Source organism: Sus scrofa, chromosome 10 (assembly GCF_000003025.6).
Source record: "Sus scrofa isolate TJ Tabasco breed Duroc chromosome 10, Sscrofa11.1, whole genome shotgun sequence".
Taxonomy (NCBI): Eukaryota; Metazoa; Chordata; class Mammalia; order Artiodactyla; family Suidae; genus Sus; species Sus scrofa.
In genome coordinates, this window is record NC_010452.4 from 16,728,258 (window position 1) to 16,742,630 (window position 14,373).

At 39.5% G+C, this 14,373-nt stretch overlaps 2 protein-coding genes across 8 annotated transcripts in view; both read right to left on the reverse strand.

The window, feature by feature from the left end:
- AKT3 (AKT serine/threonine kinase 3) overlaps window positions 1-13,488 on the reverse strand; it is a 300,281-nt gene extending 286,793 nt beyond the window's left edge. For 3 of the 7 annotated variants that reach the window (XR_002336106.1, XM_005667945.3, XM_005667943.3), the window contains exons 1-2: window positions 12,378-12,509; window positions 1,940-2,097 (exon numbers count right to left, since the gene is read on the reverse strand). Coding sequence is in view for 6 of the 7 variants with exons in the window: in XM_005667945.3 (XP_005668002.1) it covers window positions 1,940-1,985 (46 nt within the window). In the remaining variant the exon portion in view is untranslated. 7 annotated transcript variants of the gene reach the window in all.
- Window positions 12,288-13,483, reverse strand: LOC110255592 (basic salivary proline-rich protein 2-like). The gene is made up of 2 exons (XM_021064263.1): window positions 12,733-13,483; window positions 12,288-12,613 (listed from the first exon to the last, which is right to left on the reverse strand). The coding sequence occupies exons 1-2, from the start codon at window positions 13,481-13,483 to the stop codon at window positions 12,288-12,290; spliced, it is 1,077 nt and encodes a 358-aa protein (XP_020919922.1).

Below are 14,373 nucleotides of genomic sequence, written 5' to 3' on the forward strand. Positions count from 1 at the left end.
CTAACCGTTTTTTCTGGTATTTCAGACAAGACATAGTTAATAAAATAGACTCAAGAACCACCCTAAACCCTTAATAAGATGTGGTGATAGTAATAATTTACATTTGTTAGAATTATCCAAACACATTCACACCTACTGTCTCATTTAATCCTCACAATTTTGTGAAAGCACATTTTTGAAATTACTAAAGTAAAAACACCAAAAGGTTTAAGCAACTTGCTACTCCCAAAAAGCAAAGTAGGAAAAATAACATAAATGTAATAAATGAGTTAAAAAATTTTTTAAATAACCTTCATATAGCACTAAAATATGAAAATGCTTTCCAAATTTATGAGAACAACATGAAAGAAATTACACTTAGCAATACGAATAATTAGCCACTCTGGAAAACAGTATAGCAGTCTACAGCTAAACATACACTTAACATATGACTCAGCAATCTGATTCTTCGGTTGTTTCCCAAGAAAAATGAAAACACATCACATAAAGACATGCACTCAAATGTTCACAGTGGCTTTATTCATAATAGCCAAAAACTAGAAACAGCCCAAATGCCCATCAACTGATAAACAGATAAATAAATTTGTCCAGATAGTGGAATATTATTCAACAATAAAAAGGAAAAAACTCATGACATACACGACAACATAGATGGATCTTTAAAGTATTATGTTATGTGAAAGTAACTCAACACAAAGGACTACGTGTATGATTCTACTTACATGAAATTCTAGAAAAGCAGAATTATAGTGACAGCAAATAATTGACTGCCAAGGCTGAGGGAGAAGGCCTGACTGTGCAGGGGAATGAGACGACTTTCTGGGGTGATAAAAATGTTCCGTATCATGATTAGGGGGTTTGTTACACTACTGTATAAAATTTAGCAAAATTCATCACAGTCTATACTTAAAATGGATGAATTTTATTGTATGTAAACTACAATTCAGTAAGGCTGATTTTTAAAAACTCATTAACTATGATCATATTTAACTACTGACGACAGCTTTTCAGCCTAAGTATTAACTACAGATCTTCAAAGAATATTAAAATCATTAAATGATTAAGAGATAACTTTTAACCCAAAAATAGATATAAAGAAACAAAAGCTCTGAGAGTGGAACAGTCTTCATCCTACTGAATTTGGCCACGTGGATAAACACAAGTTGCCTGGCAACTTCTCCAAACTCTAGTCTAGATTTCAAATAAACACACTGACCACATCAGCAGGTAACCTCATGGAGGATAATCAAAGTTTCACACTGAAGAGTTCTTCCTTTAATATTAAAAAAAAATGCATTTGAATTATTTATCTAAAGTAGGCATAAACAAGAATAAAAATAGATCATGAAAAATTAAAATGTGAAATCAAACAGAAACACACACACACACACACACAATCCCTTTCCTCATTGGTCTTTTACTTGAGGAGTTTACTTATCTAACTATGGGATTATTGAATCCATGGGTTTGTGAGTGAACCCCTCCCCCTTTACTACTTTAAGGCCTTCCCCTGCCAATGCCCAAACTGGCTTAATAAAACTAAACCCTTGATATATTTACATGTCTTTAAATGTATACAAGTTTAGACACTTTTCTAGATATTAAATCATTCTAAAGACATCTGTCTCAATTGTAGAATTTGTGGACATACAGAATAACACAACATGAACCTTCCATAATATGCATGCATACAACATACCAGAAAGCCAAATCAACATAACTTGATCACAATAGATCCAAATCAAGAATTACAAAGAATTCCTAAGTAAAAAGCACATTCCTAACACATACATTAAATATCATTTCTATTTTAGTGGACATAATATGTCACAGTTTACTTCATTAACAGCATCAGAAAAAAAAATACGAACTTTCAGGACACCACTAACTGTTAGCACACTTACCAAGCATATTATTTCCCATTTTGTTGAACACTTACCCCTCTTCTGAACCCAACCTTCCTTCACAATGGTAACATCGCTCATGATGGCTCCCCTCTGAGCCCCCAACTTGGAGAAGTGGTACTTTGTGACACCAGCTTTGGGGTTTGGATTCTCTGCTGCTGCTGCCCTTCCCACTCTCTAGTGATGACTCAGCCTGGAAGGAAGTATTGAAGAAAGAATTTCTTTTTTTTCCATTCTTGCAACTCACATAGCAATAACAAACAACTAATTCTTTGTAAATGTCTTCAACTGGCCTGACCTCACATAAAAGTCTAGCTCTTCAAACTGGGGAACTTATTTATTAAGTAGTTTTATAATGAATGCACTTCCCTGGTCTTGTGACAGATTTCAAATGAGAGTGAAACTTTTAACCTAAGAGGTTGCAACAAAAAAAATGTCTTAAGAAAACCACTGTCACACCTACACAAATAATGCAGAAAATTTGCTTGGTGATGTGTGTTTGAGGTGAAAAGGGAAGAGAATGAAAGTTTGGTGGACTAAAAGTACATCTTTGTGTACGTTTAGTTTCAAAATCTCAGTAAACTTAGAAACAGTCATGGCATGGTAATTGCAAATGTTTTTAATTGCTGGATTTTATACAGAAAACAATGTGCTAAGAAACCAACATGTATGTATGCTTACTTTGCCTTGTTCCAAGAAATAATTTAAGTAGATTACAATAAAGAAAATACTACGAATAATATAAAATCAATTATTTTTTACAGTAGATGAAGCGGAACAAAGGGAATATGAAAGTAGAAAAAAGTATGGCGTACTCAAGACATGTCAAGAACTATTACAGTTGCTTACATCTATTATTTTCAGGTAATCCTCACAACAACCCTATGAGGGTACAATTAACCCCATTTCATACATGGGGAAACTGAGGCTCACAGAGATTAAGCAACTTGCCTGACTTCAACACAGCTAATGAATGATGGCACCAAGATGTAAACCCCATCTATCTGATTCCAGAACCTGCATTCTTAACTCCAAATGCTACTTCCTTAAGTTAAAAGGAAGCCAGAGTAAAAATCTACATATTTGTGAAAGAATGGCCCACAAATTTACCACAAAGTTTTCAGGAAGCAAAGCAAATAAGGAAATACAATCAGTTTCAATATTTACAGAATCCATAGATACTTTTAAAAAGAAAAAAGTTCAGAAGAAAACAATTCTTCATGTCAGAAATATGAAATTTAATCCATAGGTCTTTATAAGATACGCTACAGTATAATAAACAAAAGTCCTCAAAAATATCCTCATGTATATACAGCAATGAGATTTACAAGCTATTTCTTTTTCTTTTTCTTTTTTTTTTTTTTTTTTTTGTCTTCTTGCCATTTCTTGGGCCACTCCCTCAGCATATGGAGGTTCCCAGCCCAGGGGTCTAATGGGAGCTGTAGCCGCTGGCCTACACCACAGCCACAGCAACGCCAGATTCAAGCTGCGTCTGCAACCTACACCACAGCTCACAGCAACGCAGGATCCTCAACCCACTAAGAAAGGCCAGGAATCGAACCTGTAACCTCACGGTTCCTGGTCGGATTTGTTAACCACCGAGCCACGATGGGAACTCCAACAAGCTATTTCTTATTGCCCCTCTCAATCTAAAAAAGGAAAATGCCAAGATAAAATTGAATTAAAGCATTTCCACAGAAAGGGACCAAAAACGTGAAATTAGGAACCCAAGCATAAATTTTAGATAAACTGAAAAATGGATGGATAGACTAGATAGCTATATACCATTTTCTCAAACTGGGTTTGGACAAATAGTGCATAGGAATAGGTTCAAGGTTAGACGCTCTATCTAGTACTGAACTAAATTACGGCTCTTTTTCCAATACAAATTAAGTACAGAGCCTAATCATTTAGCAGTCTGGAATCAAATTAAACATTCTCTTAAGAAAGCCTGAGAAGTCTGCATGGCTGAAGAGAAGACCTCCCCTTTCACGTGTCATGGGGCTGAGGGCAGCAAGACTGTCCTCAAGATCATCCGGGTTTGCTACTGTACAAAGTCAAAAGGGTATTAGAATCTAGGTGTATTTCCCCAAAATATGTTTGAATACCACAAGGAATCCCAGAAAAATAAGAAGAAAAAGGAGGTGAAAAAAAAGAAAAAAACATCCTGTGGTCAAACAGGTTTGAAAATTCTATTAGCCATCATGTCTTGAAACATCACTGTTACCATATTAAAGGTACAAAATACATAATATTTTATTATGTATAAAATACATAATAACCTTATTTATCTCAGCAAATCCTAAACTTTTTTTTTCCTTTAGTAACATGTACTGAAATCCAGAAGAACACACTGTGAAAAACAACCATAGGAAATGGCCACATAATTCAGACAAGACCTATTTCATCATTAAAAACAAGCCAAAAAAAAAAAAAAAAAAAAAAAAAAAAACCTCTCAGTAAAGAATCAAAACATCATTTTAATTTGACTTATGTAACTTCCTGAAGAACTCAGCATGGTCAACTGGCTACTTTAATACAGAACTAGACAACTGAAAGCGTTAACTCTTCAAACAACATCAATAATTACGACTGACCCTTGAACAACATGAGTTTGAACTGTGCACGTCCACTTATGTGCAGATTTTTTTCTATAAATATAGTACCCATGTTTTCACTTTTCAGATCTTTAAATTAACTAGGGAGGGAGGAGAGTCTGCATCTGCTGAGAGATCACAACATGCAGAATCAAAGGAACTCAAGTTTGAGTTCTGAGTCTATCCAAATTGTTTCAGCTTCCTGCCCTTGGATGAGTCATTTATCAATTCTTTTGTTTCTGAGGCAGATATAGCAGTGGGCAGATTTGTGACTCGGGTTGGGGGCAGTGGGGGATGCCCCACCCCAGCACTGGTCAAGGGTCAACTGTATAAGGAAGTTAAATATTCAGGACACTAGTGCAAAATGCTACCTTTAGAAGAACTGCATTTAGACCTTCTCTTTGGTAATACTTCTAGCAAGGGCCTCACATCTATTTGGCCACTGTTGATTTATGATACAAAATGATATACTCTGGGTAAATGAAAATTCCTATCTTAATATCCTTAACAATTGGAAAGCGACACAATCAGAATCAAAGCTTGGTAATAAACCAAAAAAAACAAACAAACAAACAAAAAAAAAGTATTGAAGAAACAGATACAACATACTTTCCTATTAAAATAATTTGTTTTATAATACCTTTATATAAAGAGCATTTGAAAAACAAAAGTATTTTCAAAACTGATTCTAGTTAAGTCGACATTTCATTGTTAGATTCTTAAAGCTGGAAGGGACCTTCTTTTTCACAGCTGAAGGAACAGAAGGCAAGACAGATGAAGTGACTTGCCCAATGTCACACAGCTACTTTACAAGAGAATCAAGACCAGAGAAACAAGCACACACCTTCCACTGGCATTGCCTCATCGGTATAAAATAATGCACTGAAATAGTCAGATAAACCCCAAATCAATGAATTTTGTTTTATAAAGAAACTGTTTCTAAAAACTAGTTTTTTAGATAAAGATGTCAATCACTGCCTATATAAGTAAACTGTTCAAATGGATATTAAATCAATAGGTCAAAATTTATAATCTTCAATAGGGCCAGTGAACCCAGGAATTATAGAGATCTCTCTATCCATTTCATATTTTAAAATGTTACCAAATTCTACCCATAAACATAATTTTTCAGCTTTAAAATTGCTCCTGGGTCTCTCCTAGCTAAAATGATGCATTCTTTGAACACAACCTGAAAGTCCTTTAACGGTATACTACTCTAGAATTATAATCAACAGGCCAGAAATAAACAATGTCTTTAGTGTAGAGAACCAATGCTACTGGACTCTCAAGCAATAACCTTTGATCTACTTTTCCAACAGTAGCAACACTTTCACCAAGTCAAATACACTCTCCCACTCAGTCCTCCACATTACTAAAACCACTAATCCGCAAAATGTTGGGCTGGACTTTAGCTCTATAGTCTGTTTCCTAAGGTAGAGTGAGCTTCACCTCCTCCTACAAACCTCGCTTCTCCAGAAATATACTCTATCCAATAAACTAAAAGAGATAAAATTTGGTTTATTTTTCTTTTAAACCTATTACATTAACCATTCATTACTGGACAATCTAATTTTTCCCATTCTTGCAAAAAATTTCATACAAAATTCTTGGTAGAATCAATTTAGAATTTACACAAAGCGGTTATACTAAAAGTATTTTCATACAACATTATCTAAGAATTTGATGATAATAATAATTACATTTGAATGCCATTTTACGATTTACAAGCATTTTCACATCTCTCACCTCAATCAACAACCTTATTCTGGTAAAGCAATGTGAAGCTGCCTGGCACGTAAGAGATGCTCAAAAATATGGAATAAATGAATGACTGGGTAAGTGAAAGAACAAAAATGAAGCTTTAGATAACTAATAAAGACAAAGCAAATTAATACTACAAGTCAACAAAGAGAATGGCATGAAGCCATGGCAAAAAAAAACCCCTCAACTTAAACATTATGGAACCACCTCCTCATAAATAATTAAAATTACAATAAATACTCTTCCCTAATCAGTAAAGTATGTTTCCTATAGACCTGCATTAATTTTAAGAACACACATTAAAATTATTTTTTTCTTGACATTTTTTCATGCCAAAAAGATGGTCAAGTTTCAATTCCCAAACTGAACAAGCACCAACACTGCCCAAAGTTATCCACTATGGAAGGAAAAAAGGGAAAGAATGGCATATTTTCCTAATGATACTTTTAAGAATTTTTAAAAGATACATTATTTACGGCAGCCAACCATTCAATTTTAAGCAATAATTAAACTTCTTCCAACATCTTTTTAAAATACGATTCACTCAAGAAAATATATGTGTGTGTATATATATATATATGTTTATTCAGTTAATAAATATGTATTGCTTGTCTGCTCTGTGACAAGGACTGTACTGAGTATATAGAGGGCAAGCAAAACAAAGTATTTCAAAAATCTTTTCTAAACATGTAATGATAATGCTTTTACATATAGTTTCTCATTTAACTATAAAAACAAATCTGTGCAACAGCTATCATATCTACAATTTTGAAACAAGAAGACCATCAGTAACCAATACTGCTATGATTTCCCTACAGTTACCCTAACAAGTTAGTGACAAGTATCAAGAATGGCCATCTGCAACTCAAGTCTTTTAACAATCTAGTACACTTTCCACAAATTAACCCAATGTGAACCCCAAAAAATATGTTCAATACTTGCAAGTAGTTCTGAACATTGTTTTCTGCAAATTATATTTCAGAAGTCCAGTAATGCATGTTTTCAAATAAATTAGAAGTTAAAAATAACTGTTGTGTCACAAATCAAATTTTAACAGAAGACTAAAAGTAGATTGACATAAAGTTAGAAAGTACTCCCAGCAATTCGTTTTTACAAATTAGAATAAAATTCCTGTGTTAATAATTTCCTGTGTGTTCATTTCTAAGTGAAAATCCATTCTATAATACAACTGTGTATAAATTACCACAATTTGGCTGTAATTGATGCATGTAGAGTATACTCGCTCTGCACATTTTTAATATACTCTAAATATGCTGACCAAACTAAATTAACGAAGAACTAATGTTCAATACAATAGAATGTTGCTACTTTGAAATACTAATGATGGTCAAGGGTAACCACAATATAATTCCATGGTATTTACCGACGTTAAGAAATAGGTAAAACTATGCCATATTTGCCATAATAAATGCATAAGACTATATAAAACTTTTAAATGGAAGAGAAATTCAAGGTAAACTGATCTCTACTTCAAATAAACTCTAGGCCAATCTGTCTTCCAAAGACTGTTATTCTGCTAAAAGTATATCATAGAGAGAAGTGAGCCATGCAAACTCTATATTTTGGAATACCTTTCCTCTCTTCCCAACACACTTTGGATTTTCTTAAAATTCTTTCTATAGATATCTTCACTCTTTCACACTATGGGAAAATATCTCAATAAGCATAGACAAGATTTCTAACTTTCACACAAAATATCAGTTATCCTAAACAGCCAATTCTTAAAATGAACTTTATAAACTTTGAAATATCTACACAAAACCTAAAGCACTTCCCCCCTCTTCCCTGCTCCTGCTTAGGGCATGTGAGAGCCATTTCAACCAATGCATCCACTATTAATCAAATAAAGAAAGCAACTCCTGTTGAGTGATATATTTCATACTCTAATTTAAAACAACTATGAAAATGCTTATTGCATTCCTCTGGCTCACCTACACCACTGGCTCACCTCGACCACTGAACAATTATAACACAAAAAGAATCCACACACACACACAAAATTCCACTGGCATATGGTCCATTAAATACCAATAATTCACTTGACAGATTTTACTCCTAATTATACTGACAGTGGAACAGTAGGTATGGAACCCTATACCAAAACTTCATCACAATGGCGCATCAGAAAGAGGACAGGACAGGACAGGAAACTTGGGTCTCTGCTCCCAACTCTCCCCACCCAGCGAGATGCTGTTTAAGATCCTTTAATTCCCGGTGCCTGTCTACTTAGCCATAAAACTAAAACTGTAGCATTAGATGAACTCTGAATAGCTCTTATCTATGGTTCTTCAAGTTCAAAGCTACTGAGTATCTCGTTCACTATAGATGGCATCCTAGGTGACAGTATCCTAATTATACACAGTCCCTGTCTGCTAAAGGTTAATATATAGTTGGGAAGATAAAACATTCAAACATCAATTCCACTCAGACAAAATTTGGACGAAATTCCGACATTGGCAAAGTACCATCTTCCTCCCCTTCCCATCCTCTAACTCCCAAATATAGTCAGAGGCTTTTTCAATTAATAAGAAGAAAAGCCTCATTTGAAAATCTTCCAGTGATTTCTTCTGGTGAAAAAGCAAATTTTTAAAAATTTTCCCTTTGAATATTAGCAAAGTAGTTTTAAAATGTGAAATATTTGTAATTGGTGACAAATAAATATAAACAGAGTATTGAAAAGAAAAAGGACCAAAAAAGCAAGTCTACACATCAAGAAGTATATATTAATTTACCTATCGATTACTATTTGAAGATTTCCTGGCAAAGGAAATGTGTTTACATCTTATATGTTGAAAGACTATGGTGCTACAATAAAACGTGGAAACAAATGAGGCATCTAATTCGGCCTTTGAAACCAAGAAAAAGTTATGGATCAGTCAATGTATCTTTTTTTACCATATTATTTTGATTTCTGTGAAATTTATTGTACAACATGATTAAAATTTAGTACTGGTAATGCGAACTCTAAAGTACAAACAGGTTAGGAAAAACCCTAAAAGAAAAAGCGTTTCAAAATTAGGAGAGTTAAAATGAAATGGATGTTTAAAATGCCAGAAAAAGTATTTCCTCCTGTGACAATCACTTTCAAAAGTTGCTGTGAAGATTAAATAAGTTTACACATGCTAAGCACATATAACAGTGCCTGGCACTTCCAAGTGCTCAGGAATCTCCGCTCTATGATAGTAAATGACCACGATAAAACATTTAACATCAGATGATTCAGATGATTTAGGCGACTAGAGAAAAGCACATGCTATACGAAACCAAGATTTAGAATCCTGACACACACTCTGAAACTTGCAGTTAAAAAGAGAAATTTTAAATAATTATTAACCAAAAATTAGTCATGTGCATTAATTTACATTAACTTAAGGAAAATAAAAATGTCAAATTATGAGGCTGATTTGGTCAAAATGAAATGGTTTCTTTTTTCTGCCTTGCATCTTATGTTATTCAAATCTAAATGGTTCTAAATTAAATATTTTTTAGTGCTTAAAACTTAATCACACTATAAAAACTAGATCCCATCAAATCATGCTAAAAATCCAATTAACACGTCATTGACAATAATTCCCTTATCTTCCCAAGGGTGAATTCTAGTACTAAAAAGTATAACAAAAGAAAGAGTAGATATTTTTTCATAAAAATATGCAAAGTTTAAGTACATCTTAAACTTCCAAAAAAAAAAAAATCTGTAAAACCAGCTCCTATTTTTGAAGAAACCTAAATAGTTGGAAATTTCCATTACATTTTTGTAAGAAAGCAAATTTCTCTTATCCTCAGATAGCAAGCTGGAGTTTAAAAAAATCTTAAATCTATGCTAAGTACATTTGTCCCGTAAGTTTAACCAAAACATGTTTAGATTTGCAGTGATTCTGAAAACAAATTCACTTTCTAATGGTAGTGATCTTTTGGATGAAATGTAAATACGAAAGGTTTTTAACCAAATCATCTCCTACCACACAGTTCATACGCCAGTATTTGTTGAATGAATGAAATCTGATTTAAAAATTTTTACAGCCATTAAAATTACACAAACAAAAACAGCCAAAGCAGAACTCTTAAATAGCCTGACATACACAACTTAAACTAAGAACCAAGGTAAACAATAACATTAAATTAGAAAACAATTCACTAAAGTAATCATCACAGAAAGGCTAAGTAAGAGTGGGAGACAAAATGAATACAAATACGTTTCATAAACTTTTTGGCAGAATTACTTTGGACAAGGTATTTTTTTAAACGCTCTAAGAAAACATTACGTGCTGCAAATACTCAGTAGAAACATAAAACTAAAACTCTACATTCACCTAACTTCCAATGTTGTCTCATTCCTGCGATATATGCAGTTCCCTCACTTTAAAATTAAAAGCTCAGGCCAATCAAAGATATGGAGGTAAACCCTAGTGTGGAAAACAAAAAGCAGGTCTTCAAACACAGTCTTTTTGGTAAACTTTCAAAGTCAAGATTATGCATTAGCAAAAGAAAAAGCATCCACAGTGCTGACATATACTTCGCAAGTAAGAGTGCATTCCGTCACCTTGGAAAACTAGTAATACTAATAAGTAGATATTTCAATAAAGGATGTTTTCACGTTTTGGACAACTATCTCCTAGAATATACCATTTATATCTATTTTGCGATGGCAAGTGCGGAAGACAAAACTTTCTAAACCATCTTCATGGGCTCCTTTTCGCTTTTTCAAGTATTTTCTAACAATGTATAACCTAATTTAATGAGTCGCCACCAAAAGCAAAACCCAATGGTTATCTAATAACCTATAGTCCACGAAAAGATAGAATATGACCATGATTTACCAAAGATGGAACATGTATCTACACTGATGACTTGCGGCAGTTGCCAACCTATTAACTACAAAAAGTCATTATTTCACATTCTTTAGTTTCAAGATGAACTAAGAATGCCTGAAGATTTTATTAATACTAGGAATTTAATACAGATACGTAGATTTTACTGTTGAATTTATTTGGAAACGTTATCAACTACAAACTACTGGGCTTCCAACCAATTACCACACGGGTAAAATGTGTTGGTTTTAGTTTCATAACATTATTTGGACGGAAGAAATGTGAGTATCCCAGCCTTGACTTATGGGTAAGTATTTCCTCTGCTTTCAGAAGATAAACAGTAAATACCGGTATTGAGAACCTGGCCCTCACCAGATTCAATCTAGCCTAACTGTAGATTCCCGGGAAATCCCAAACAAGGGGTGACCCCACCTAGGAGTCAGGGCGAACACATCAACCAGCTCTGCTTCAACTTTAGGCTTGGAATGGCCCCCCCAGCATCATGGCTGATGCAGACCGATGCGCAGGAGGAGGAGGTGGACGAGGAAGAGGCTGGTTTGTTTACTTGCAGCCAGAGCCGCCGCCGCCGCCGCCAGCAGCGACAGCATCACTGGATCCGCCAAAGCCAGCATCTTCCGCACATTTCTATTCTTAGCACACAACTCCCGAGCGGATCAAAACCCCACTACTATTAAAAACACAGACAAGCACGTTCCCCACCTCCCACACACCCCCACCCCACCAGTGCCGTCTCTTCCTGTGCGCCGGCGGCGAGGGGGTGGGGGTGGGAGAACAAGACCCCCGGGGAGCCGGCGCATCCTCGCCTTCCCCCACCCACGCGCAGACAGCCCCTTCCCCCACCCAAGCGCCCTAACACCGGCGCTCCCCGCGTTACATAACCCCGCCGCCACCCCAGGCCGAGCGGGCCCCCTCCTCACGCCGCCGGCCGGCGGGGAGGGTGAGGGGAGGGAGCGAGAGTGGCGCAGAGACCGGAGGCGCCGGGCCAGGGCGGCCCAGACCCGGAGCGCACCGCTAGGCCGGGAACACCCTCCCCGGCTACCCCCGCAAAGTGAGGGGTGCGGTCCGGCCGCGCCGGGCATCCCCGGCCTCCCCACCCGCATCCGCACCCCAGCCCCCGGCGACCCAGCCCCGCCCACGCCCCCGGCGCAGTGACAGGCTGGACGCCCCCACCTCGTTCACCGACCGCCGCCCCCGCCCGAGGGGGGCCCGGAGGGAGTGCGGGCGCGGCTGGGAGGGGGCGAGAGTGGGGGGGCGGTGGCTGTTACCTGCAAAGGCGGCGGCGGCGGCCCCGCAGCTGCTCGGGCGGCGGCAGAGGATGGAGCCGGGGGGCGGGGGGAGGAGAGGGGGCGACTCGGGGGTCCCCCTCCCTCCTCCTCCCCTCCTGTCCTCCCCCCACCCCGCAGAGCCTCTGGCCCCCCTGGAGCCCGGTGCGGCCGGCGGGAGGGCAGGCGGCGGGCTGCAGGGGAGGGAGGGAGGGAGCCGGCCGGGCCGGGCCGCGGAGCTGGAGCGGGAGGCGGCGGCGGCGGCGGCGGCGGGAGGAGGGAGGCGGCGGGGGGAGGGGGCGGAGACTCTACGTGGGAATCGGATCTCGGCTACAAATTCAATTCATCACCAGAAAACTCCGCTCGGGCGGGGGCCGGGTCGCGCCGGCGAGGCGAGGCGGCGGCGGCGGCGGGCGGAGGCTCAGGGCCCCGGCGGCCCGGAGCAGGTCGGGGGTCTGCGGCCTCCTCTCGGGCCGCGCCCCGCTGGGGGCCCCGCCGCCGCCTCCCCACCCCCTCCTCCCCCACGGGGCCGCCGCCGATCGGCTCTTGCGGCCGCCGCCGCCGCCGCGGGGCTTGTTGTTGACTTTGAGGAAAACTCCTGACGTCAGGGGCTGGCGCTCCGCGACTGGCGGGAGCGGTTTCCCCGCGTCCCCGGCCGGCCCGCTGCTTCTGCCCCCTCCCCACAGGCCCACGTCCGCGGGCTTCCCCGCGCCCCCTCTCCTCTCGCGAGAACACCCCCCAGCCGGAGCCAGGAGCTGGGCGTCGTTCCTGGGCGGGAAGTAGTGGGTTTCCCCCGCGCCCTCGTGGCGTGCGGCGGGCACCCGAGGCCCGGGCGCGGAGGCTCGCTGCCCTCCTCCGCGCTCAGCCGGGCCCCAGGCTTTGCCCGCCCGCCGCGGCTCGGGGGCGGTCGGGCGGGGAGGGTGACGGGCCTGGACCTGAGGCCCCCAAGGTGGGCGGTGCCCTGTGCGGACGCGCCCCCGAAAGCTGGGAGCCGGGAGGCCACCGACCCCACCCGTCTGCACCTCGGGGGTCAATCCGAAGCCTAACTCGGCTCCTGACTCCCGGGAGGTCTTACCGTCCAGTTCAAGAACCCCTCTCGGAAGAGCCATTTCGGCGCTTCCTGTAAGCAGCCACGACCACACTGTGTAAAGCTTGCGGTAGAATCGCAATTCAATCTTAAAATTTCACACTTTTTAGAGATACTAGTTTTCATTGACTTCGGGGAAGCCATGATGTATTGCATTCACTACGAAGAAGATGCCATTTTTCTTTGGAAGTTCTTAGTTCCTGGGAATCTTTGCAATGGAGAGACTACTTTCTGCAAAATGGTCATATTTTTTTACTGTCCATCATGCTCCATAAAGTTATAAAAGACGTTTATTTTTTTCTGACGGAACACTGGGGGGGGGGAAACTATTTCGCCACGTGGTTTTCACCTTGTGGATTTATCTGTTATTTCTCCCAATGTAAGATTCTTGTTAGTGCTTTCTCGGCTTCTTTCTGTAGAACAGTTTCTCCTGATGCGCACCTCCTACTCCGCTTTTCATGTTCTGACAACTTTGGGTTGGTAGTCATTCCTTTACACTATATCCCTGGTATTTGCATAGGGAGTTGTATTTATACATCTATGTCCACAGCTTTTGCGAAATGCACATCTATTGGGATTGTGGACAGGACTACGAAACCTATGAGAAGTAAAGGGCCTTTTAAGTCAATTTTCTCCATTAATAAGGGAAACGCTTTTCTGACCGTTTTAGAACAAAATTTGCCATTTTAAGAGAGACAATCCACCGGAGAGAAAAAGTCCTCAATTACTGCTCTTCTTCTTTTTCTCTATTTCCCAGCATGTCATGAGCTCATTAATATAGACTGTATCCTTATTCTCAGTTTATCTGTGTATAAAATATATATAATTTATTGCCATAATTATGAGACCTCTCACAGTCCCTATTGGTAAAATGGTTCCATTACAGATTTCTTGGGAATAGCAAAAATGGGT